This window comes from Spea bombifrons, chromosome 6 (assembly GCF_027358695.1).
Source record: "Spea bombifrons isolate aSpeBom1 chromosome 6, aSpeBom1.2.pri, whole genome shotgun sequence".
Taxonomy (NCBI): Eukaryota; Metazoa; Chordata; class Amphibia; order Anura; family Pelobatidae; genus Spea; species Spea bombifrons.
This window is the reverse complement of record NC_071092.1, coordinates 9,834,857-9,862,314: the sequence shown is the minus strand read 5'-3', so window position 1 is coordinate 9,862,314 and position 27,458 is coordinate 9,834,857. Positions and strand designations below refer to the sequence as shown.

The window sequence follows — 27,458 nt, the reverse complement described above, 5'->3', positions numbered from 1 at the left end:
AAATAATGCACCCAATATGGAGAGACATGTAAAAGAGGGTCTGGCCCTTTGAGGAAACACCACGGAAGGCACACGATCCCAAGAAGCAAGCGGCACTCAAAATCCATGGACTAAAAATCCAGTTGACAACAGTGATAAAAATATATATCTCTGTCATATATCGGTTGACCATACAAAAGGACACCGAGCTGTACACGCTTAACGAGTTAGCATATGAGTGCTTAATCATGAGCACTCATGCGGAGTAAAGCCTGTCCCTTAGATACAAAGTGTGACAACGGGAACAGGGAGGCATGTCCAGGTATTAGAACCAGATATTATGTGAACACCATACCTGGGAACGCGGCCAGGTCTGCACACTGATGTCAGCGGGCGGTCCCGTGATGTGGGTGGGAGGTCCCGCTGACATCGGTTGGCGGTCCCGCGGATTTAAAGGAAAAATGGGTGGGGTGCAGGGCGTGTCAAGACCCCGCGACCCAGAGGATTCAGGTCTTGACACGGAGAGTTCCCAGGTATGGTGAACACCATGGGAGCAGACAACTTAACTTCCTTTTCTCAGGATTTGCATAATTATCCATCTCCATTAATTATATCTCCCAACTTGTTAAGTTACTGTTGTTCATATGGAATATAAAATTAACTAATGCACTAATGTTACAGATTTCCACCTCCATGAAGCAAATGAATCCCTTTCTTTCATTCCAAATATCTTCAACACAGTTAAACGGATGCATTAGACAATACATAATATATTTATGATATAAGCTGTCACTGCAGCAGTACCACTTGAAATATAAATACGGTAATAATAATCGTGATACAAGTGGTCGGGGTGATGGATCATTTGTCAAAATCATTTTGTTTTATACTAAAATTCAGAACCCGGAACCTTTATTCGCAGCAGTCAGTTCTAGGTGGGAAGTGTATGCGGCGCACTAAAGCGAGTAACATCCCGGCGTGCTTTGGGAGGCTTCTTTCTCTTCCGGTTTGTGAATCTCGCTGTAGGAGAAGCGGTGAGTGGAGGCTGTAATGGATGTTTTCTTTAATCCGATTCAATCCTTATTTTCTGACAAGTTTAACAATACACATTACCCGTCGTTACAGTGCCAGCTCACCGGGGGTCTATAAACCGGGTTTGTTTGCAGGTTTATCGGGGCAGATACGGTTGAAATTAGAGTTTAGATACTAGCTCCCAAGTTTACGTAGCGGCCTTAACAGGACTTTGGAGTTAAATAACATTGTTAATGCAACGTCAAGCCTATTGCCTTTAAAATAGGGGATTCTGAATTTTAGCTTTGACTTTATATTAAAATGATTTAATCAGGATATATAACACGTATTCAGAGCTGCTGCCATCACAGCTATCCCCCCTTTCCTTTGCCCCTTGGGTTTATATCTCTGTGATATTTGTTTGCAGTGGAAGTTGAGGAATTGGTAAGCAATGGCAATTAATTTATGAATAAATTGGACAAAATGAATATCCACTAAATTTAATATTGTGGTTCAGTCTGGCTCTGGTTGCGCATACATGGTGATGTATACCGGTTTTATGCCAGTACCATAGTATTTAATGTCATATATCACATCATGTTGCTGGAGTACCATTTAGTGATGCGTTTCTTTATACCTCATTACTGTGGTTGCTGGGATCTTCTGTCAACTTTGTTGAATGTGTGAATTAACCAAGACATTTCAAGCATTGCTAGTGTTGCTGTCCCTCTGTTAAGGCTGTACTGATGGCCCCTGCTTAATACATGCAACTATCTGGCCTTGTATACAAATGCATAGATTTATTTCCATGTTTCAGTTATTAAATGCTATTTATTTTTTGTTAAACAGGATTGATCATGGCAAAGTCCAAGAATCACACCACTCACAACCAATGTAAGTCAAATATTTTGTCTGTTTACTCCCTTGTTGAGTATATACCGGCCACTGAGCCGGCATCGCCATGCGTCCTAGCATTTTATGCTTACCCTGTTGTACAGTGTTGCGCAATCTAAAAATGTTAATATGTGCACTGTAGCAATAAACATTCCAGACTATATGATAATATACGCTTGAAGAAAGATAATTCTAATTGTTGCTCATTAGTGCCATGCTACCTCCTTGTTTACTGTAACAGGTATGTCTAAATATTCATTAAGTAACTTTTTTTTTTTTCTCCATAGCTCGTAAATGGCACAGAAATGGCATCAAGAAGCCCAGATCCCAGAGATATGAATCTCTTAAGGGGGTAAGTGTTCAATGTGCACTCTAACATCAGCTTATGGCCACGCTACCTGAAGGAACTTGTGCCAAAATAGTTATTTTTATAATAGTATTAGCAGTGCGCAGCACTTGCTGGTGGTAGAACTTCATGTGTAGTTGTATCTTGCTTGTTGATATCCCGTGGCTGATCAGTTGTTTGACAGAATGGAGAAAAAACATTCCTTAAATCTTCTACTTTGTATAAAAGTTCTACTGCTGTTTTAAAATTGACTTATAAGATGGGCCATAAAATATGCCTTCACACACTGACAAATTAACTGTGATCAAGTACACAACTGTGTTTTGGGCTGTATATGTATATAAAATAGAAGATAACAGGCCTAAAACTTTGTAACAGCTGTGTGTGTAATTTGAATGAGCGGTTGCTCAGAATGCATATAACTACTTGGGATTTTTTGTTGATGAATGGTGCTGTATGTAAAAGGAAACAGTATTTAGGGGCAGGGTTTGTTGTTGCCCCTAGTCTTACTGTGTTATGTGGCACTCTGCTAGTTTGACAGTATAAAAGTTTAATATGATACAGCAATACATCTTTGTTTACGTAAACCATTTTGCTATTTGCTGTGAACAACATTGAAACGGCATCTTAATTGGGGGTATTGGTCCTTGTGCACATTGGAGAACACTTTAGATATAGTAGAACATTTTAGCTGCTAATTACTTGTGACCTAGGGATATTTACATAATAACCTACTCGATGCTGTTCTAGAAATGAGTGTCTTTGTAGGGGATAACTCGTCCTGTTATTGTGACAAAAGCCCTATGTCCCTTCTAGACTTCAATTATTTTGCTAACATTGCTAGTTATGTAATTGTAATTTTTTTTTCTTTTGTTTTACCACTTTAGGTTGACCCTAAGTTTCTGAGGAACATGCGCTTTGCCAAGAAACACAACAAGAGAGGACTGAAAAAGATCCAAGCAAACAACTCCAAATGATCATCTTTTGTATATATTTGTTGGGACTCTAACATCACAATTTTTACTGTTCTGTGCCCATAAGTGTCACTTAAGTGAAATAAAACAGTTGAAAAGCGAATATGGTTTCTTTTTATTGGGTCCAGGTTGTCCAGTGATTCTTGTCATCCTTGTATAGGTTATTGCCCCTCTTCACTATGTAGCAAAACTTGGTTTAAACTACAATGTAACAAAAATGCCACGTCCTTATGGACTTCCAGAAGCCCATCATCTTCCAGTAGAGGCATCTGCAACGATGTTGAGGTGCTTTCCACTGCTATGTAAATACTTGTTACCATTTAATCACCTCTGCATTGGCTTATTTTTGTATACTGAACTGCATAATGTAGGATTTGGGAAAATTACATCTATTAAGCAACATAGGGCAGAAATCAACTTATAGCAGCGAGAGTTCCCTCAATATATGATGGCATTTTTGCAGTCAGCATAAATTTAAAATATGAAACGTCTTACAGCATTTTTGAATACTTAGCTGCTGTAACTCAAGAACCCGAAAGCAATTTCAGTGCAGCGAGAGGTGGAACTGGCGCAAAGAGAGACAAAACATTTACTCCACCCTCCGTTATGACATCCTTGGGTACTATGAGCATTTGGATCAGTCCAGGGCTGGTCACCTCTTGCATCTTAAAGTGCTTAATCGCAAATTACAAAATCAATGTACCAGTTTGCGGTACTGAAAGGTTATGTGGTGTAAAATAAGAGTTAATGTGCCAATGTAATGCTTTTCTGGGTATTAAATTCAGGTGTGTACCTTATGGAATACATTGTGATATGATTTTGTACACAGTGGATCCAAAATACCCATGGCTATTGGTTAAAAAGAGGAGGTTATTGTGTACCAAGCTAAAATTGGGGAAATATCAGCTACATTCCATTGGTTATCATGGGATGAACAGTTGCCCCTTTGTGGTCTAACACCTCCATCTAAAGTAAAGGTTTTGATTTTCTGCAACCAGTATTTGTCAATGTGTATTAAAGGTAATTAAAAAACAGAAAAGAGGCACCGAGTGACATCTTGTGGTAGCCAACAGAATTAGTTTCATACAAAGCCTTTTTCCCATGGTCCTTCTGCGATGATTGGTGAGCCTTGTATTTCTAAAAGAAATGTTTGCCTAATTGTTGCGGAATGCTCTTGTCACCACATAAGTAACATCTGAGCTCAACAAAACATGTAATCGGTGCGCGTTGAGACTGCCACATATGCAAGCTGGAGACCCATACTTCATTAACATTACCCTTTAATGGAACTAATAGGACCAGCTTGAACCCTTGAAAAACAGCCCTATACCATTATCCTACCTCCACCTAACTTTGCGGCAGGCACTATGCATTTCATTAGGTAGTGCTCTCCTGGCATTCACCAAACTCACATTCGTCCATCAGACTTCTAGATGGTGAAGCTTGATTGATGATTCCAGAGACCACATTTCCACTGCTCCAAAGTCCGGTGGCGGTGTGCTTTTCACCACTCCAGGTGAAGACTGGCATTGCATATAGTGATCTTCGGCTTGTGTGAAGCTGCTCAGCCATGGAAACAGATTTCATGAAGCTCCTGACACACAGCGATTGTCCTGATGCTGCTTCCAGAGGCTGTTTGAGTCCCTCTAGTGAGAGATGCTACAGAGGACGGATCATTTTATGCATTTCTCTCTTTAGCACTCGGCAGCCCTGCTTTGGAAGTGTGTGTGGGCTTTGTTGTGGCTGATCTGTGGCTACTGCTAGACTTTCCCACTTCACACTAATAGCATTTACAGTGGACTGGGGCAGATCTAGCAGGGCAGAAGGTGGCATCCTATGACAGTGCCATGTTCAAAGTCACTGAGCTATTCAGATGACCATAAGCTAGATTTTATACACCTGTTAGCAATGGGTATGGCTGAAACACCTAGTGGCCGGTAGTGTACTTAAGTAACTAGAAGGCTGAAAATGAGAATGTTTTAATGAAGTCTTCTTACAGGTCTGAAAAAAAGACAAGTATTTTTGGAAGCTGACCAACAACATTATCTTCATTACTAAATTCGCTCCATTTCTTTACAGTTCTATACCTGTTTCTAACAAATATAAAACAAATGCACGCACCAACTTTACAGTCATGGGCCTGTTTAAATACCTGTTGATTACACATTTTTGCAACTTTGTGCAGTCTAAGGAAGTAGACATACTAAAGCCAAGTTAAAGAGAGTAAAGATTTAAAAAGTGTCTGTGTCTGCATGACTCCGTCTAGAATTTCTAGAATACTTTGGACATTTTAAACTTGTATGAATTAAGAGCAGGATTGTTTTTAGACATGCTCACGTTGTGTATTTTGTTTTCCTTACTAGAATATTAGAATTGATTCCATTAGTACATGTAATATACTCGGTGAACAGTAGGTGTCAGTGTAACTCGGGACTTCCTGTTGTTTCACCTGCATAGAACTGAACTCAGCTTGTCTTGTTGGCAATCTCCTTCTTTACTAATTTTATTGTCTTAATCGGGCCAAGACTGACTACCTGGCACACCGGGTGAATGCCGGCCAACAGGATCAAACACTCTGTCACTGGAGCGGGAGATCGGGTGCAGCAGAGTGCGAGCAATGGCTGGATGTGTCTGGTCGCACGCTATGTCAATGGCTGGATGTGTCTGGCCGCACGCTATGTCAATGGCTGGATGTGCCTGGTCGTGCGCTATGTGAATGCAAAAACGTTCCTGGCAAATCCAGCTGTTGCCCCCACTTACGTCATCAGACAGCTTCTGTCCTTAATGTGCCAGGACCAGCCTTGCCATTAGCCTTAGCCTAGGGATTCTATACTGCCATAGCTGCCAATACAGACCACTGCGCCAAACCATATAGTGCCCATCTTATGATCCTGGGGGTACATTGCTAGAAAACATTCTATTGTTCACACTTTCTGCTGAGAGATGAATGGGTGTTTTAGTGCTGTGCCACGTTTTTTGTTAGGGTTGCCATTAGTCACCAAGCTTGTAACTTAGTATCTAAGTGGTATTCACCCTGCCAGATTACTCTCTGCTCCATCTGACCTGCAGTTATATAACAGTTTTTTTTGTTGTTGTTATTTGTCCTAATTGACAATCTTTGACATGCATGTCTCATTCGTTAAGGCAACCTGGGTTTTCACTGTATCTCTAGCCACAGCAGATTATAACTCTTATTCTTTTACATAAAGCACACTAGGCATGTGTGTACGGGGCCCTGAGCTCTAGGGGTCCCTGGTGCTCCAGCCACATGCAGGCTGTCTGAGTTACTGAACCTGGAAGGTCGGTGCTTCTCAAGGTCACATATAATGCTATCATTATATATGGGGACTTCTCACGGTTGGCTTCCTCTCTTCTGAGGGTGTGCGTTGGAGCAGAGGGTGAGGATATGTGCACACAGAGATTGTCTTTGCCGATATTAGTCTTTAAAGCAATGGGGAGTGGGCGCGACATAGGCAGTAGTGGGAGGGCGTAAGTGGAACCTGTGCAAGGAGTGGGCATGATCACACACCACTGCCATGCCCAGTCATTGGTAGTCTGGGTAAAACGTTCCAGATCTGGTCATCACATGAGCCAGTACTATTAACACAACAACATGTTTTGGGGTTGGGGGGCAAATCCATGAGCTTGGGGGCCCTGGATGTTCTTTATCTAGGACCGAGTGTATGCACCTTTCTGAAGGAAATATGACAAATCCACTTAAATAGTACATGGCTGTCCATGTAACTTAAAGCCCATTTTGTGTTGGGTTACAATGATGTCACCTTCTGTGATTATGCTGTTCCCAAACAATGGAGGATTATTTCTGTAGCAGTAACAGGTGGCAGCAACAGAGCATGAATATGATTGATAGTCTATGCGTTGTATATTTTTTATTGGACTCCTGTGCTGGAGGCCATTACATTTATCCTTCAATGCAACTATAGGTGTTTCAGACAGAGGTCACAACACAACGGGAGTCTAGCAAATGTCACACTTACTGATTCCCACGGAAAATGTTCTTAGAAATTTGGTCTTGTGTGGGTAATGTACAAAACGTTATTCCAGTGCAAAGGTTGAAAAGTGGGCTTATCACCATAGCAACCAATAGAACTTTGTTGAAAAGCCCAGACTGGGAATGCCTGGTGGGCCGTTGGCTCTTAACGTCAATACTAGAAATGCCCAGTCGCACGCTGCGCGGGTATGAAGGCATTGCATTTGGCCTCTCATCTCTCACTGGTGGGCGCACTTACATGATTGGCAGCTGCTGGCCTTAAAGTGCCGGTGCCACCTCGTCATTCCCACCAGTCCAGCCCTGTTGGGGTTGGGGGCACGTTTCCGTAGTTCCCATGGTGATAGGACTTGCCTTAGAATCACTTTGTATATGTAGCCCCATAGCTTCTAAATATTTTCTGTTATGTTTTGCAATTCAGTAAATATTATATTAAATGAATCAAAATACAATAAAACGTATTTATAACTCAGAGAAATGAGATCTCCAAAAGGAAATCTACCGTGTAGGATCCACTGTGTATATAAATAAACACTCTTGTAAGTGGGAGGTATTAGTCTTTGTTGTTTTCACAAGGGGATGAGGATGGAAACCGTTAATAGATATCAGTAGGGTGATGTGGTCTTCAGGAGGAGTGACCAGTGAGTGACACTTTAAGAGGCTCCCTTTGTCATGTATAAAAAGCAAGAGCCTCCGCAATCCCCTCTAAGCTGCACAAGTTCACCTCTCTGGAGCTCTTACCCAAGCATCACTCACCATGGATGATATTTACAAGGCAGCGGTATGTAGCACATTATTTACACTAAATCCGATATGGCCATTTCTAGACAGTATATATATATATATATATTTTTATTATTATTATTATTTCCTTTAAGTGATTCATAGATTCCATTCTTTTTTGTTATAGATGTTTATGTTATAGGTTTCCATAAATTTCTAACAGTTTCATGTTAGAGTAGAATGATTTTATTACTATCTTTTGGTCTCAGATTGAAAAAACCCCCCCTCCCAATAATTTCATATTATAAATATAATAGTGACTTAAATCAATTCATCCATACCTTCAACTAATGCAAGTTCAATGTCCACTCCTACACCATCGTATGGTTCCTGAAGCATTAACATATTTTAGAGGCTCTTTAAATATATATTGTTTCTGAATTTTCTTTGATGTTTTTTTAAATTGCCAAACTTATTATATTTTATTCAGCCAATGACTTTATCAAAGGCTATCACACGCAATACTGTATTTGACTTTTTATGGATGTGGTATGCAGGCACAGACCGACATATACATTTGACATGTTACATACACATAACGTGTGGCCCATGCATTGTAAATCAACATCCCACAAAACCAGATATGCCTGGCACTCAGACTGGCTAATGACCTTCAAATCTCACTGACCTGCACAGCAACTGACTTGTGTGATTGTAACGAGCTGACTTGTGCGACGCAGGGGTAGGCACTGCTTTTCTTTGTGAAGGACGTTGGACTTAACGTTTCTGTTCCACCTGCTCTGCTTAATTTAACATCCTCATAAATAATCGCAGCATTGGAAACATCATTTCTAGCACTCTTTCCCCAAAACTTCCCCAGTTCTACATTTTTAACCATGTAAAATATTGCCTAAATCCTCTTTTTTCTAGGAATGCTTAATTATCATGTGACACAAAAAGAGAGCCTGATAGGTTGCTGCTATAGAAACCAAAACACATCTTAAAAGTACTTTCAGATTAAAAAAGCACAATGACCGATCTGTTAAAGCCTTTCTGCTTAACATGAGCTCCACTAATGGTCTATGTAAGTGAAACAGCATCTTAAGTCCTCTAAGCCCATTTCAGCAGTGCCCTCTTCACCTTCTGTTGTCGTAGGTCCAAATTATTATGTGATACACTCTTTGTTATATTGTGTTTATGTTTACCCAATGTACAGCGCTGTGATATATTGCTACATATAAGACCTCCATAAGCTTTTTCATAGACACTTCAGTCTAAATACAGGTACTTTGCCTACCCCCCCCCCCACATAAAAGTCAATAGCGGATGAAGATGTTTTTTCTAAAGACAAAATACACAAAAGACACATCTGAGGTCTTGAAAACCTATGCAACACTACATTTCTTCTATGAACATCCTGACCCTCTTTTCTTAGATTTAACGTAACAGCACCCATTGCTGAGGGATCCTGCCAAGTTCTGTTAGCGTTGTCCGTCTTGCTTGTCCATCATATTATATTTTGTCAATTGTATCAGAGAGGCTGTAGCAGAAGACCCTGTTCATATGGCTGATTGCATGGTGGAGCTAGAGGGTGCACTTAACCCTCCATGGAATTTTGGCATTCTAAAATTCTGTAGTTACCCGCAGCCTTCTGGTGTCCCATGTAGTATGCCTAGATCCACCTTAGATGTTTTCAGGTCAACATTAGTAACTTTTATTTAGTGCTTGTCCTCAGCTAGAACATTTTCTGTGGATGCCTTCGCTTATACACAAGTTATTTTTAGGGGTTCACATTCTGAAGGATGACATTTATTACACGACCAGCCCCACATACCATAGATTTACCATTTTACAAGGACAAGCGTGTGGTTGGTTGAGTTAATGATGGATGGACTATTAACACCTGGATTAATATGGGGCTTTAAATAGTGAAACATCTATACCTTGTTTTCAGCTTTCAGAATACACAATGAATATTTGAATGTGATTGCCACATCCTCCATGTAAAACTTTACCTCCGTAATTATTTATATATATATATATATATATATATATATATATAATCTATATATTCTAGTTATTCTCATGCTGAAGTCCACTACTGAAAGACCTGTTTATAAGGGCCAATTTGGCAACCACAGGGATACACACTTCTCTATGGCAATAACCCACTAGAACAACAATGAAATCTAAAAGCACAAATCTGAATTTTATGTTATCTGCAATTTATGGTTCACTGGTAATTCAATAATGTTAAACATTATAAAAGGTATAACATAAAAATATATTACTTCCTTCCTCCTAATTTCCATTTTATGTAAATTGTTTTGGAAATCATTCATTTTGGCTTAATTTAGGTTTAAAAGATGCCGATTAAGCACTTCATCGATTTTCCACTGTGTTATAAGTACATTTTCATCCGAGAAATAAATCCAACAAAACATGCCCTTTTAAAGCCAAGTTCTTAAAAATAACAATGCATGCCTGCAGGTTGATTGTCTATAATGCAACGATGCTATCACTTTGTCTGAGCTCCATATAACAAGAATGATTTGAAGTCGAGGAATGTGCCCCTGCTGTCTGCACCTCCATTCGAGATATAAAGTGTATGAATTCTCTTGCTATATATAGTAGCTTGGATTGGAACAATAGGCCCGAGGAACAATAGAAATGCAGACTTGGATACCCAATGGCATTATTCAGAAACAGCTGGTTCATCCATGAAATGTCACACATAGCCCTGGTTCTAAATAGAGAGCATATTTTTTGAATGATTGATATATGGGGCATTTCCAGAGATGAATGACCATGATGGACCATGATGGAGTGCTGGGTAGTGAGATTTGCCCTCTCATGCAATTAAAATATTGTCTAGCAGCCTGCAGATCGATCCAATGCGAGATATTTACCTTGCAGGATGACCGCACAATGCGTTGGGGCAGGATGAAGAATTTCATCTATCCTGTTAAATTCAGTTGTTACTTTGTCAAATCCTATATTTGTACACCAAATAACAGTGTTTCCAAATTAAAATATTTCCAGTTTATGCGTATGCCACGGGAGCAGCCATTTTAGCTTTCCATTCTTTATAAAGTTACCGCTACTCTTTTGAGGAAGCTGAAATAACTACTTTTAAACTAAATAATATATCGAAATGATTACACCGATAAAACCAAAGCACGTGGGCTATAAGTAACTGAAATCTTCTGAGGCAGACCTTTCGTAATGTAGTGTCAGTCCTAGCGTTCCAATTAATATTTCACAATCATAATCGGTGAGACTTTGCCATAGGATACAGCGTGTGAAACATTGGAGGATAAGTCATTGCCTGCCTTGTAGGTTAATGCAGTATTTGTTATGTAGCTTGCAGAATAATGAAGCTATTAGAATCAATTTTAGAACAAGTTGAAGGCCTCCATAGAATGTCTCGCTCACATTTATGGCTCTTTTAGTGTTAAAAGCCACTGCATAGGGTACCACAGCACCTGTCACACGTGGTTGTCTACCAGTGAACCTAAAGGGCTTTCAAGACCAGAATGCTATATATCGACAGATACATCCTGCTAATAAGACCAACTGTGATTGGTCCCCAGTCCGACAAATATCATTATTGACATGATGGACAATTGGTGATCTGTGTATTTAACATATATAGTAGCAAGCTATTAAAACAAAAGACGGAAGATACTCGGTATTTCACAGAGATGACAAGAGATGTCACCCACCCCTAGAGATGTCACCCACCCCTTTTGTTACCCAAAGGTGGCAACTCCAAGCCATGCCTACAAAAGGCAATGAGCAGACACAGCTAAATTTAGATTGAATTTCATGATTCAATCACAATGCTAATACCAGTGCCAAACATAAGTGTTTGGAGCAGATAAAAGGCCTAAGGTTTAAATGCCAGCGCTGTGGAGATACAGGGAACAATCAAATACTTTATCTTTCTCTCTCCTACTCCTGTATCTAGCGGCTAATTATAGACTACATGCAACTGAGATCAGGTTACTTCAAACCTACAAAAGTGGCAACAGGCATACGCTTCTAAACTTACCCAGAGCCCCATGAATCTCGGTGTGAAGGCCAAGACAATAAAATACTACAGCTGTTTTTTTTTTCTTTTTAAATCCGAATACTCATGACAGTCAGAATTCACATTGCTCTCTAAAATGCAAAGACTCGTCATGTATCATTCCTTTGTCCATGATTGGATTTAGCTCTTTAAATATCCTTATGCAGGAATAGGAAAACCACAAACAATGTTTTTTTTCTATCAAAGAAGGACTTTCCATCTATCATAGAAGAAGGGTCTGTTTTTAAGACAATTAGGTATAATATAAAATGAGAAAAAATATTTACATAGATTTATATGAAATGATTTTAATTTTGTGAGTAGGTCTCCACCCTGAACCTTAAAAATAGAATTTTCAAAGAATGACCATTGTATAGATAACAATGAAAGAAAGAAAAGCACAATTAGAAAAATAAATGTAAAATTTAAAGAAAAAAAATTATATTAAAAAAATTAGGTAAAATATACTATAAAATATAATAAAAAAGTAACATAGTCTTTTTTTTAGGCAACACATTTTTGGGGCAAAATCCTTATACAATGCAATTCTACAAATAACGAATGTATTTCATGTAGTTGAATGTACAGTTTATATCTCATTACACTCTTAAAATATAGGTACTTCTGTTATCATACATTCTAAAAATGACTCCAATGATCTGTTATCTCTGAATGTCGAAGTGGTATCTTTACATTGACACAGGTACAGCTGCTGTATCAGTTAAAGGCTTTATATGGAGATTTTTAGGGCCATCATTTGTACTTTACAATATATTTAAGGGTTAGGGATGACTTTTTTTTAAAAAAAAACAGCACCAAAAACAGCAATTTTACTTTCTATAGAAATAAAATATTTTGCTGTAGACTTTTGTCTTTACCAAGAAAATAACAATGGACCCACATGAAACGGAACGTTCAAAGGAGTTTTCTAAAAGGATAGGAATTAGTACACCTTTCCAAAATGTATAATAACTTTGATTTTATGCAATGCTGGGCTAAAGTATACTGCCATACAACACCAGAATTGGGTGTGGGACAGCGTCCCAAAGCTAAGCCCATTACAGTTGGCTTCTCCTGTACGGTGTTTGGGTCTTTGCACACATCCAGAAGGACCTGCGCTACTGGAGTAGGGGTTTGTCAGAGCTCAACAATAACTCTAATCCACTCCATCTGTGGCGTAGAAACTTGTAGAAGATTAGTAAAATAAAATGTGAATGTTTTGTATGTATAATGTTTGGTAGACTATTATTATTATTATTATTATTAGACTAGTCATTTTTCTCTGCTCACGTTTGTTGAAGTGTTTCTAATTCCTTCATCTATCTAACATCAGTACTTGGTATGTGTTTGTGGGAAAGCATGGTGAATGGCAGTGTTTGACGGACTTTTAGAATGTAAGCGGGCACTTCACAAAATCAGGCATATACTCCAACACTCGTATAAGAGTGCAAGTATTCCAAGGACTTTGCTTCGTCCCGATATATAATATACCCATCAGGAAAAGGACATCGCACACCTCCTCAATAAAAATGGCAGTTTATTCCTGCATAAAGCAGGAGACATTTCGGTCTGGAATAAAGGAGCATTTTCATTGATGAGTTATGCTATGTCCTTTCTCTTCATTTACTCCGGTTTAATGATCAATCATCTCTAAATGTTTTAATATTCAACATTACCTGGGATACGAGCTGATCAATACAAATTTATCAGGGGAATTGTGTTTGATTTGACTACTCTTATCATGTTCCCATGCGAAACAGTTTTGGTTTTTTTTATAATAGGTTTGTCTAAGTGTATACAAGTTGAATAGTATTTTGTTTTCTATATTATAACACCGCCTAGCTACTGTAGTCTATATTTCAGATAGAGTCTGTATTTCAGTTTTGTAAATTAGCCTATTTAAACTTTTTATCTGGAAATTATCCGTCTAAGATGAATGTATTCTGTCTTAAAATATTAATAGGTGTGGAAATAATTCTTTTAACTGTGATGAGTCAAGAACCCATTTCATTCATAGATTTCTTGTCTTCCTTCCAGGTGGAACAACTTACAGAGGAGCAGAAAAATGGTAAAAATCCCTCTAAAATATGAAGTGTATATTTTTTTATGTATTACACTTCTCTTTGGGTCTACTCATTAAAATGGCAATTGCTCCAGTCTTCCTTGGGTAATTGCTCCCCCCTAATGTCTGCTAACTGGCCTAGTGTGGCCATCATAAGTACGTTTTCCACCTCTGTGAAAGATCTGGAAGAGACTCTAAACAGACCACAAACTGCTTGAAATAAACGATGTTAATAGGATAGGCAGTGAACTTTCAGGATTTGTGGCACATAACACAAATAACCGACAAATATCCAAACCAATTAACCTTCCATTATGTCCCTGTATTAAATTATTACAAATGTCTGGCAGAGGTTAAATATAAAGGGACGTAACAGCTTGATGAAGGACAGTCCGTCTTTGAGACTTAAGTCCCTCTGTCCATATTTCTTGCTCGGATGTCTCTCTAGAATTTTTTACACAGTATGAGCATATTCCAGTGTTCTAAAGCCATAAAAGTCACAATTATGTGCACATAATACACATTTTTAATCTATTCTTATTCAACTATACATATATTTTGTACTCCCCAATAATTGTCTCTTTATGGCCACTCGCGTTGTTAGGCAGTATGGACCACTATGTAGTAACAGCCAATGCCTTTTTAAAATCCTACCATATGGAAACGTCTAATTTTAGTTTTGCCTAACCTTGAAACTAACCTCAGTGAAGTAAAAGGCATACAAAGTATCTCCTATTGCAAGCATCTTGAGAAGTACTTACATTACATACGTTCACCATATCAGCAGCTGTATATATTAGAGAAGTTCTTTAAACCTGTTTGCTTCTGACATTTTTCATAGCATTGCACGAAATGCATCATAACATGGTCCTTATACACTTGATTTATATGCAGACACGGAACTAATCATACTACACATTTATCAGATCTGCACAAATCTAGTCCTCGAAGGCCGTATCTCTGCCTAAAAACAAGTGTTTCATAGATACTTAATGGAGATGCTCAAGTTGGAATATTAAACTATTGGGGCCTGTTGGAGGCCCTCAAGGACTGGAGTTGTGCAGCCCTGTTTTGAAGTAAATCCAATGCAAAATAAAGCCTTCATCTTTGTTCTTAGGTGATTGTACATTCATTTTTTCTTTTGTGACAGAATTCAGGGCAGCTTTTGATATTTTCGTACAAGATGCAGAAGATGGTTGCATCAGTACAAAGGAATTGGGAAAGGTGATGAGAATGCTTGGTCAGAACCCCACCCCAGAGGAGCTGCAGGAGATGATAGATGAGGTGGATGAAGACGGTTAGTATTTGCAACAGTTTTAGCACTTTCAATGTTCAATAATCATAGTTCTATGGTTTATAATATTATGTATATATATATATATAAATAAAGGGGCTATTTCACTGGTCTTAAACTGGTGTCATTACCATGGCAACTACTGGCATATTCCTATTCATTGGACCATACCATTGATTGCTATAGTGATAGAACTACTTGTTAACCTAGTAAAAAAAAAAAGTACATGGCTTTTAATTAAAAAAATTATCTGCGTTACACCATTTGTAGTTGGAATTTCCTCTACAATAAAGTATATCTAAGCTACTGCGATTGGAATGGTTCTAATTAAAACATTTTAACCTCAGGGAGCGGCACGGTAGACTTTGATGAGTTCTTGGTCATGATGGTCCGGTGTATGAAAGATGACAGCAAAGGAAAATCAGAAGAAGAGTTATCAGACCTGTTCCGGATGTTTGACAAGTAATAATATTGTATCCAATATAAAAAGGAAATGTTAACTGAATTATTTATACTCTTGGTTACAAACTTATGAACAGTTTAGCTATGCTCAGTTATTGCTTACACTAGACGTCTACAAAAACATTCATTTTCAGTACAGCAGAACAGTATTTCTATTTTTAACCCATTCACATCGTTTGGCTATTCCACGCCATCATAAAGTGTTCTTTAAAGTCTTTCATGATGGTATAGAACATTATCCATGTGCGCCACTACTTGATGCTTCTGATTGCAGCGGACTGTCTCACAAGTGATGACAGCCAGCCAGACTAATATGATAACCAAGCGCATCAATCACGTGTATTCATATAACAGATTGGCTTGCGTTATCAGAGTATATTACATTTTGGACTTACAGAAACAAAAGGTCAGGAGGGCCCTGCTTAAAAAGAATTTGTTATATGCAGGTGTTTATTTTCTCAGGTAATATGAAGACCCTTTAACAAAATTTTATCTAACTTTGCAGAAATGCTGATGGATATATTGACCTTGATGAGTTAAAGATCATGCTGGAAGCTACTGGGGAAACGATCACTGAAGATGACATCGAGGAACTGATGAGAGATGGGGACAAAAATAACGATGGCAGAATTGATTATGACGGTAAGTAGGAACTCATCCACAACTTGGTCAATCTAAGGCCAGCTGGAAGAATTCACTTTAGTTGGCATTGGCTTATGGAGATAACCCTTTCAGTATGTATTATCATTACAGTGTAGATTCCATGACCACTAACTTGTTTTCAGACATGTAGCTGAATCGCCATCTTGCATTTTCAACCCCTTGTTAACACCAATTATGATGTAGGCAGCTCATTAAATGAAGCTCAAGCGTGCCACAGACCAGAGCTGTTATTTAGGAGGCCAAGAGGACAAAGTATGAGGAAAATCCACAGGCCAAGGGTCTCAGTACAGGCAATATATGAGGTAGTCAGTGTGTCTTTTTTGTGGTTGTGTATGAGTTTGTACCGGGCTTGAGACACAACCTATCATTGTTCCTGAAGGAAAGAGTCTGGATTAGACTACTTTTGTTTAAGCAAAGAAGAGACTGGATTGGGCTCGACTAATCAGCTTTGGCCAGCAGCTGCCAAATGATGTACATGCGGCCGCCGGCTGGATATGCAAGGCTGCACATTTCCATAACATGAGGCCACACGTATCCCGCGAGCGGCCCCCACACTGGAGCAGTAGTACCGGTGAATATTGGACCCTACCGGCTACTGGCCCACAAGCCTGTTTAGGTGTTTTATACACCATTTAGTCACAGTATAAAATATGTTCGGATATCAAACGCTAAAGGCTAGTAGCATTGTCTCAAATTCCATCTTCTACACATACATCTTTGAATTAAATGAGTGTAAGTTGCAGAATCAGTCACTTTTAAAACTAACACATTGTTTATTTCTGTTTCTTTGTAGAATTCCTGGAATTCATGAAGGGAGTTGAATAAATGCGAGATTACCGCAACAAATATAAGCACCCTCTTGTTTCAAGATTTCTGGACTAAATCCCAAACTGCATCCAAATAAAAAAGTGAAAAGCGAGCAAAGAAAAATAAAAGCATTTTCAGATTTACTACTAATTTCATTACTTTCATCCCGTTTTTAGCTCTCCTCTTTTTGCAATATTGTCTTGGGTGACGCATCTCTGTCCCTACTTCATATGTAGGAATTTATTTAAATTTTATATTGTATTATAATTACCATGTCGGTCTGCAAATATGTACAAAGATGTTTACTTCTTAACCCTTCGACAGCAAGAGGGTTGAACACTATGTTACACCAACAAAATATGGCGTGGGTTTAATCATTGGCAACAAACGATAATCAGCATATTACGTGGTATTAAAATATTCTGAACAGCTAATAAACCAATTTGCAAATATCCACTTTGACGTTGTCTGTTATAATTTACGTGGGGAAAATATTTCTGTACCGTACATGAGTGGAAATGGCATTTCAGTACGAGGTGGACTTTAAAACTAGAAATAAGGTCCCTGGTAACTCAACCTGATAAAGTACCAAGATATGGACACTAGCTTAAATTGTGGGAAACTTGAATTCAACACCTTACTTAACATAAAACTTTCCACTTACTTGGTATTATTATTATTATTATTATTATTATTATTGTTATTAAGGTTTTAGATAAAACTGGGAAGATAGAAGTCCTGACCAAACTCAATTAACCAAGACATCATAATAACTTTATCTGCTAAGTATTCTTTACTGATGACCCAACCATACTCAACAATTACACACTATTGACTGAACTCGGGTTTTAGTGACAAGATCCCAAAACGAACCCCTTACGAAAAAAATACTGCAGTTTTTCTGAAGTAATACTGCAGTTTTTTGGACATGAAAAAACTGCAATACTGCACTTTTACTGCACATTTACTGCAGTTTTACTGAATTTGTACTTCACTGTACTGCAGTTATTTTTGTACGGAAGTACAAATGCAATAAAGCTGCAGTACATTGAAGTACAACTGTAGGTTTGCAGTATAAAAAAAAAGTGCGGTAAATATGCAGTAAAACTGCAGTACAGTGAAGTACAAATGCAGTAAAACTGCAGTAAATGTGCAGTAATACTGCAGTAAAAGTGCAGTTTTGCAGTTTTTTCATGTCCAAAAAACTGCAGTATTTTTTTGTAAGGGACCTGAAGAACATTTTTTAAAGTGCCTACATTAGGCAAAACTTTAACTATTAGTGTACTGTAATGTGTGTATTTTTTTGAGTATTGCTGGATAGTTACTAAAGAATCCTCGGCAGATAAAGTCAGCAAGATGTCTTAGTTAAATGAGTTGGGCTGGAACAGGCAAGGCTCATCTATCTGGTGACCAATGTATAACACACACATATATGTCTATAGAAATAAACACATGAGACTTTCAGTCGGGTTACAAACAGATGAATAAAAAAATAATACACTTTATGAATGGGTTGATTCCTAGAGATATCATTCATAAACCTGTATTCTGTCATCTGTCGATGTGGAACGCTCCCAATGCATTTTCTCCAAGCAGGTTGATGTTATAGCAAATGAAAAGAAGGCAGTAATAACCATCTCTTTAGAGTAAACATTCTGCAAAGCTTGGAGACTTCAGTATGTAATATAAGAGATTAGCCAGGTCACCATGACCCTACGCCAGAATGATGGTGATGATGACTTTAGTATAATTGTGGAACCCTGCTATAGGTTGCGTGGTGTTACCTACATGGGCTTCATCTACAATCTATATTGGATGGGCCAAAAGGTTCTTATCTGCCGTCACTTTCTATATCATGTACAACACAAATACATGTTTTGGATACAAAGGGACAGGGGCGGGAGTTGTTATTTAGTTTTTGTAACTCTTTTAATGTTTTTTATTATATAGGGGAAATAAGTTTTCCTAGGTGTGTAAACTAGTCAAAGGGTCGTCGACTAAATCAAACTACAGCAAATATAACTATGGTTTCCCGTTGCGCTGTGAGTAACTTACCTGCCATGGACCTCGCTCTGGTCCCCCATAAAAACTATATTACGGGGCTGCGTATATAAACTAGGGCAGTTGCTCAGAAATAAATCAGCATTCTAAACCAATATTTATTACATTTTTCTCTCCTAATGTAAATATTCATATAAGGGATTTATAATTTCTGTAGAAAAGTATTTTTTGTATTAAAATAGTCCTTAATTCATAATACAAAAAGTTTGCAGACTTCTCCCTAGAAGGCTTTTGTATCTTTGAGTACAATTTCAGGCTTTACATTTGCATAAGAAACATATGTGCCCTAATAATGACTATTAATATAAGATTATTTCTAATTTTGAAGCTTTTTATCCATTTAAACAATTCCTTAAAAAATTCCTTCTTACGTGTTAATACACATTGCGAGTTTCGTAAAGCGTTTTTTTATGACAATACCGTCCAGTTTTTTTTTTAGGACTATAGAGGTCTCATCCTCCAGCTAGTTTTGACATTTAACACTTCTGTGAAAGGCAAATAGCCACACGTGCCTTCTAGGCTATTGCTGGGATTGGCGTGCTAAAAGAAGCATGTCTGGAATGGTTTGTGGCATGACTGTGTTTAATTACCGCAGTCTGAGATTCGTTTTGCTAATGAACACCACATGGAAAAAAAACTAAAATTGACTTGAAATCTAAACATAAATGTCCTCACAAAGTCATAAGGCATAAGGACAAAGGATGTATTAGGTAAAGACAAGAAGGTTGTCAGGTTTGGTTTGCTTATTTTTCATTAATAATTATATTATTATTGGTATTCATATTTATTCTTGGTTTAAATAGGGGAAATAAAGGGGATCTGTCTACTGAAAACCATCTACCCCCTGTGCCATTCTTACTTTGTGTTCAGTTTATATTTTATTATATAACCCTCATAACATAAGTTTACATAGGTTTTCACATGTGCATATCAATAGAACTACATGGAATAACCTATAAAAGGTTAAATCTGGTAATGTCTCTAGGTTTTAGAAACATTGATTTTCTTTAATCTCAGTCCCCATTGAAGGTAGCCACAATCCATTTGTGGCTTCTTAGGTATCTGGATCAAGAAGCTGCAGAATGACTATATGAATGGTTTGATTTTATAATTCCTGTTTTGATGGGGAATTAAAAGGTTTTGTTGTTAAGAATTTAAAGTCTACCTTAGAGCACCCTCAGGTTGTGACTGTTAAACTAAAAAAAAAAGAGTTGGAATTGGGTTGGCTAGCTGGTCCCTCTAGTGAATTACCAAATTTAGATTTAATAGTATCTCCTTTGGGTCTTGTGCCTACAAAAGGACAATGGAAAACCACCTAATATATCATTTATATTTTCCAAAACGTAATTCCGTTAATGATTGGTCATCATTGGAAAAGGTGATTAATTTGGTACAAGAGCCAGAAACAGAGACCATGATGGCAAAGGTGGACACAGAGGCAGCCTTTTGTTTACTTGTTCCGCATGTTAATGTTTAAAGTATTGTTTCATAAATAAATGCTGCGGAAAATTCCATTTTGGTGTCCTGAGTTTTTATTTATATTGGTGGGCAATATAAGGGTCATGTTTTGCCCTCCCTTGTTTTATTCAGATTTGTCTCTAAAATGAGCATTTACATGGGTTAGAAAAGTATTTTTACGGATATATATTTATCTTAAAATGAAAAAAAATATATTTTGATTGTGGGGGGCTTTAAAAGACTATAGGCATGGAATGCATTGTAGACGCAGGTCAGTGGTCTCAGCTACCAATATGTGGAAGCAGCGCCCTCTAGTGGTTCAAAGTGGAAAATACTTTAGTTGGCTTTTGGAATGTCATAGTGTATTAATTCTGCGTATATTCACAACCTTGAATAGAGCACACGTGAAATATGTTAGGGGTGTGGCATTTGTTATTTTATATAACAAAGAAATATATATATTTCAGCTAAAAACACCCTCTTGCTGTCCAGGGGTTAATAGGGAGGAGGTTTAATTGCACCTCCCCCAACACATTAATAAGGTTTTGGTAGCAGTATAAACTGATTTGTGTGCCCACTATGTAGGAGGTGAGAGTAGGTTCTCACCCTATTGAGAGTGTGCCTTGACGTGGCGGGTGAGCTTAATTATGCTTTGGCCAGTTCATATAACCAAAACCTCTCATTTATATTATGTTTATATATTTGTTGCCAACTTTATTAGGGTAAGAAGCGCAGACAGTTTTTTTTTTTTTTTTAAAAAACACCCTCTGTCCATTTAGTAGCATACAATAGCTTAGAATAAGTTGCCCAGGTAACAAACCCTCTTAAATCTAAATTTAATTTCTAAAGGTACCTGGTTCTTTTTCTTTAAATGCAGTTAAATGCTATTAAAGTTACTTTAATTAACCAATGACATTACATTATAATATTTTAATATTACACTTATAATTGATAACACCATTGATATTGAATGTCACAAAATTATTTGGTTATGTTCTGTTTATAGTTCAGACAACAACTTATTTCCTGATTATCCTTCCTTTTATTATGTTTCTTTTTTATTTCACCCAATACAGTTTATACCTCATTTACCTGTAATCATATTTAAAAAGCTTTAAACCGTGTCCTTGGATTTGATTTGAAAAAACAGTAAACTTATAAATATAATTTATTAATAGTTTAATAAATAAAATGTAAAGCTAGGAAGTAAATGGGCTGCAAAAAACATTAAAAACAACCTTAAATATAAAAACAGTGATACAGTGTTCAAAATCAGATCTCAGAATAGCCCAAAAATAAACTTTACGCCCTAAAACGGAAAATTATTCAGTGTTCTGACTTATGTGAAATTTATCAAATGTATTAATTTGTTGGGATGCGGCAAAAGTAAGCGAAAAATAAAATTCTCTGTAAAAAATGCATATTTAAGGAACATCCCAGGTTGAAAAAAAAACTAACACCTTTTTCCAAAAGCAAAGTGAAATATCTTTGGTTGATATGAATATAAAGAAAATACAGTCCAGTATGCTCTCCCTGGTGAGTCGGAGCAGGTAAGAATTTTACTTAGCTTTATGAATAAATCATGATTAATGTACTGTGACCTTTTTACCAAACATTTTACATTGTTTATCTTAAAAACAGACTTGCAATAAACATTTAAATCTTAAAAAATGCATTTAAATCTCTCTGCCGTGCTTCTATTATAGAGATGATGGAGGTGGGGGTATGGAAGAAGAAGCAAGCAGAACATTCTTCTAATGTACCACAATTTTGGTCTTCACTTCAACCCCCAGGGTTCCCGACTCAATGGGCAGATTTTCCAAGTCACATAATCAGTAAATGATTTCTCTATACCCGTAACATAATGATTACCGCACATTAATGCTAGGATTTAATTATTCTCCGTTCTTTTTCCTAGGAGCTACACGACTGAGCATGCAGGCTTGAATGAGGAGAGTCTTGAGGGCGATTATGAAAAGTAAAATATTCTACAGGGTCTAAGGGTGAGCGTAAGTGATTAGGTAGCAGCACATCCGATGCAAACGCTATTGTAACAGCTGTAATATGTCTTATACTTGTACCTTACTCAGCGATACGAAGAGCGTGCACCCACATAGTTTGCCCAAGAAATAACAAACAGCGTATGGAAAAACTATGTAAGTGATTTTATTTATGGATATAAACAGATACAGTCACACCAATGCAGATTTAACAACTCTTTCCTGGAAAAATGTAGCAAAATAACCAGAAGGAACTTGACAAAGATATCTAAAGAACCAAGAGCAAAGGGAGACTTAAACCTTGGTTAATTGGTACCATTTTAGAATGATCTATAACTCAAAAACCTTCTAAGTGCTGCCTTCAGATCCTGATTCCTCACACTGTAGATCAGAGGATTTAGCAAAGGGTTAATTATAGCGTAATTTACAGACACCACTTTGTTTACAGTAAACATATCACTTGTGGAGGGGACGAAATAGATGAAGACAATGGAACCATAGAATAAAAAGACCACGGCAAGGTGAGACGTGCAGGTGGAGAAAGCCTTCCGCTTTCCATAGTTTGTCTTTATTCTGATGAGAGCGAGGAAAATACGCATATATGGAAGGAATGTTATAGAAAAGGCTAGAATGCCAAGACCTCCCCCTAGAATAAGTATAACTAGAACATTCATATAGGTGTCTGTACACGAGATCTGGAACAAATGGGGAAGGTCGCATAAAAAATTATGAATAGTGTTGTAATTGCAGAATGTCAGCCTTAGGGTACACAGTGAATGTATCAAGGAGTAAAGTAAGCTAAAAGTCCAAATTACAGATACCAGCTGAGCACAGACTTTCCAAGACATGATCTGAGTGTAGTGCAAGGGGTGACACACGGCAACATATCTGTCATAGGACATAGCTGCCAGCAGGAATAATTCACAGGTGGGCAAATAAATGAAGAAAAAAACTTGGGTCATACAAGCAGGGAAAGATATTACATTTTCGGTGGTGATGAGGTCATAGATCATCCTTGGTGCAGTGACTGATGAAAATGATATATCCAAAAATGCCAGGTTTCCAAGAAAGAAATACATTGGGGTGTGAAGCTTGGGATCCCACATGGCCAAAAAAATAATGAGGACGTTTAATATAACAGTCATTGAGTAGATGATCAGGAAAAAAGAAAATAGAGTATATAGGATCTGTGGATAGTCTGATACCCTGGTCAGGAAAAATGTTGTCACTTTAGTTAAGTTCCCCATTGTTTCATGGTAGGATTCCGTATTCTATGACTTTATACAATACAAATTTACCCTCACAAACACAGTTCGGTGATTAAGGATTTATCTGCCAACTCCTTATATAAAACAACATTTTACACAACGGACAAAATATACTGTCGGGCATAGCCTTCTGCTCCACAATTCCCAACTTAAACGTCTCATGGTATTAATTAAAACTAAGCAATTTATTATAGTTTTAAAATACCATTTATTGTCATGGAATAAAGGAATCATTGGGTAACGAAAACATATATCAAAAGTAAAACTGTTTTTTAAAACAATAACATTTTAATGGTTGTTCATTATTATTATGCCATTATCACTTTAATTTTTTATTTATATTTATTAGTTTTCTAATACAAAAAAATACACATTCACACATCTCTATAGAAGGTTCTGAACAATTAGTAAATGTAAGAAATCATTTTTATACTTTTATTTTGTTCTGCACATTTTAGGCCTGAATGCAACTTGAGTGCTAGGAACATATGGTATCAATTAAGTGACGTAGTTTAGAGGGTCTTCTGTGGAATGCCGGTGTATCATATTACTGTTCCAATAGGATTCCGTTACGTATACCCTAACCAAATGTAAAGGGGTAAAAAATTGGCATGACGACAAGGATAAGGTCTCTTTCCACGCTCTCATCTTCATCTCACCAAGATACTAAGCCTACAGTACCTTTTATCAACATTTGTTCCAGCATTGGTATTGTATGAATTGATAATTTGTCATCGAATAAACCTAATTAATAGACTTTGAAGCTGTGGTCTTGATTGCTGTTTGATCACTGGAGAAGCTTAGATATTCAAGACAAAGAATATTCTAACAGTATACATACAGAGAATCTGATTTACAACTGATAAATTTAATAAACATGATTAATGAGTTAGAGCCCATGAATCGTCTTTAACCCCTTCCGTGCTGAGACATACCTGGTACTTCCTGCAGACCGGGACGTACCAGGTACGTCATCCCCCAAAAACGCCCCCACATCGCCACAATCTTGGTGATCACGGGGGCGCTGCTGTTGCTGTCTGCCCAGGTGTCTAGGAAGACCAGCACAGCCACTCTGAGCCTGTGATCACTCCGACGGAGTGATTCTGTAGGCTGAAAACGCGATTGCAGGAAAACCAGCAATCGCGTTTTCAGCTGCCACAGGCAGCTTCAGGAAAGGGGGTTGTGTGTTGATTAACACAACACCCCCCTGCTGCCTGATCGCTCCATGAGAGCGACAGTGCAGCATTAACCCCTTCAATGCTATGATCGCGGCATTTTAGGGGTTAATTCCTGTTTTGTACGGGGCTCTGCTGCTGGTGGTCTGCCAGGCAGACCAGCAACAGCAGAAACTAGCCCCCACAAGCCCTTTGATGACTCCTGTAGGCATGGACATAATGATTACCGCCAGGCCCGGACTGGGACAAAAAATAGGCCCAGGCATTTCAGACTGAGCAGCCCATTTTTATGAAAAAACAAAAATGTACATACACATACATAATACTCGGTCATTCAACATGGGAAGCCTGAAGCCACAATTTAGTGCGACTAATCCTTGAAATAAATATTATAGAGTAAATAACACAATACCTTAACTTTTCCACTAAAGGATTTCAGGGCCTTGAATGTTTTGTTTCCTGTAGTCACTACAAATTCAGGAGGGCATTTTATTTCTGGATAAGTAAAAATGAAATAGTTCCTACTTTAAATTAAGGAAACCGATAACTAAACACACACACCAGGACAGGCTCTGCAACACCGACACCCAAACACACACCAGGACAGGCTTTGCCACACCAACACCAGACACAAACCAGGACAGTTAAGAAAGAAAAAATGGTTCAGCACTCAACTCCCAGGAAGCTGGGTGCTAGCAGGAAAAAAGGGACAGCATAAACCCTCTTGAAGTATACAAACACAGAAAAGAATCCCAGCATTCCTATCAGCTTCCAGTCCTTAGGTTACTTTATTCAGAGAATGCAAAACAAAAAAGCCACGTTTTGGCCAAACAGTGCCTTTAGAGCTTATCAAAGGCCCTGTTTTGCCGAAATGTTGCTTTTTTTGTTTTGCTTTCTCTGAATAGAGTAACGTAAGGATTGTAAGCTGATTGGAGTGCTGGGGTTCTTTTCTGTGTTCGTACACACACCAGGGCAGGCTCTGGCACACCGACACTCAAACACAAACACCCCAGGACAGGCTCTGCCACACTGACACCCGCATCCGGAGGGTTTCCACGGACGCTTTCCCTTTGGTATTGATTTATGTGATGGCCGCAGCTGGCCCTCTTGTGTATTGATGCTGCCAGCCCCCACGTGTATTTATGCACTCAAGAGAGCCCCCCATTGTGTATTTATGCCCCCAGCCAGCCCCACTTTAGTATTGATTTATGTGAAGCCCCAGCCAGCACCCGCTTGTGAATTAATGCCCCCACACCCTTGCGTATTGCCCCATCAGCCAGCCCCACATTGTGTATTTATGCCAGCCATATCAAATCAGACCTGGCACCCAGATCTGCCTAGGACCCAGATTGGAAGAATAGGACTTGCCATCTTTGCCCCCAAAACAGCCCGCCTGTGGCATCTTTGCCCCCAAAACAGCCTGCCTGTGGCATCTTTGGCACCAAAACAGCCTGCCTGTGGCATCTTTGGCCCCAAAACAGCCTGCCTGTGGCATCTTTGCCACTTTAACAGCCCGCCTGTGGCATCTTCCCCCCCCTTACACATCCATGCTATCACACACACATATTAATTCACAAATATTTATTCACTAATTCACAGATAATCATTCACTCATTCAGATATTCATTCATACATTGATACTCATCAATTCCCTTGTTCAGATACTCATTTACATATACTCATTCACAAACATTCATTCACTCACTCACTCCTTCACAGATACTCATTAATTCACTCACTCAATCTCAAATACTCCTTCATACAGCCTCCCATTACCTGAACAACTGAAGATGTAAAAGTATGTGCCGCTCGCAGACCAACCTGTTCTACTGCACAGGGGAAGCAGATGCGCAGCAGGGTCATGTAACGTACATCACGTACGTGACTCTGTTGGATTCCTGCCTCCCCGGCTTCCCCGGCTCGCGCACGAGCTCCATCAGCCCCTATGTGAATCCGGTCCGATGGCCAGTCCGGGCCTGATTACCGCATATTATTGCTAGGATTCAATTATTCTCAGTTCTTTTTCCAAGGAACTACACGACTGAGCATGCAGGCTTGAGTGAGGAGAGTCTTGAGGACGATTATGAAAAGTGAAATATTCTACAGGGTCTAAGGGTGAGCGTAAGTGATTAGGTAGCAGCACATCAGATGCAAACGCTATTGTAACAGCTGTAATATGTCTTATACTTGTACCTTACTC

General features: G+C 38.3%; 3 protein-coding genes across 3 annotated transcripts; 2 read left to right on the top strand and 1 right to left on the bottom strand.

The window, feature by feature from the left end:
* The first annotated feature begins 899 nt into the window (after positions 1–899).
* Positions 900–3,307, top strand: RPL29 (ribosomal protein L29). The gene is made up of 4 exons (XM_053468727.1): positions 900–1,013; positions 1,840–1,884; positions 2,172–2,236; positions 3,118–3,307. The coding sequence occupies exons 1-4, from the start codon at positions 926–928 to the stop codon at positions 3,205–3,207; spliced, it is 288 nt and encodes a 95-aa protein (XP_053324702.1). The 5' UTR covers positions 900–925; the 3' UTR covers positions 3,208–3,307.
* Positions 3,308–7,866: 4,559 nt separating this feature from the next.
* On the top strand, positions 7,867–17,748 carry TNNC1 (troponin C1, slow skeletal and cardiac type). Its single transcript, XM_053469034.1, has 6 exons — positions 7,867–7,994; positions 14,046–14,076; positions 15,221–15,367; positions 15,712–15,826; positions 16,332–16,468; positions 17,283–17,748. Exons 1-6 carry the CDS (start codon positions 7,971–7,973, stop codon positions 17,312–17,314), a joined length of 486 nt encoding a protein of 161 aa, XP_053325009.1. The 5' UTR covers positions 7,867–7,970; the 3' UTR covers positions 17,315–17,748.
* Positions 17,749–23,135: 5,387 nt separating this feature from the next.
* On the bottom strand, positions 23,136–24,062 carry LOC128500497 (olfactory receptor 1G1-like). The gene has a single exon (XM_053469660.1). The coding sequence runs from the start codon at positions 24,060–24,062 to the stop codon at positions 23,136–23,138; it is 927 nt and encodes a 308-aa protein (XP_053325635.1).
* Between the last annotated feature and the right edge of the window lie 3,396 nt (positions 24,063–27,458).

What these genes read in the sequence shown, in the direction of transcription:
- RPL29 (XM_053468727.1), top strand. Translation starts at nt 926, where the DNA reads ATGCGGCGCACTAAAGCGAGTAACATCCCGGCGTGCTTTGGGAGGCTT. An exon ending in ATCTCGCTGTAGGAGAAGCG is followed by an intron (nt 1,014 to 1,839) that starts GTGAGTGGAGGC and finishes TTTGTTAAACAG; the next exon opens with GATTGATCATGGCAAAGTCC. An exon ending in GATATGAATCTCTTAAGGGG is followed by an intron (nt 2,237 to 3,117) that starts GTAAGTGTTCAA and finishes TTACCACTTTAG; the next exon opens with GTTGACCCTAAGTTTCTGAG.
- TNNC1 (XM_053469034.1), top strand. Translation starts at nt 7,971, where the DNA reads ATGGATGATATTTACAAGGCAGCG. An exon ending in AGATGAGGTGGATGAAGACG is followed by an intron (nt 15,368 to 15,711) that starts GTTAGTATTTGC and finishes TTTTAACCTCAG; the next exon opens with GGAGCGGCACGGTAGACTTT. An exon ending in CTGTTCCGGATGTTTGACAA is followed by an intron (nt 15,827 to 16,331) that starts GTAATAATATTG and finishes CTAACTTTGCAG; the next exon opens with AAATGCTGATGGATATATTG.
- LOC128500497 (XM_053469660.1), bottom strand. Translation starts at nt 24,062, where the DNA reads ATGGGGAACTTAACTAAAGTGACAACATTTTTCCTGACCAGGGTATCA.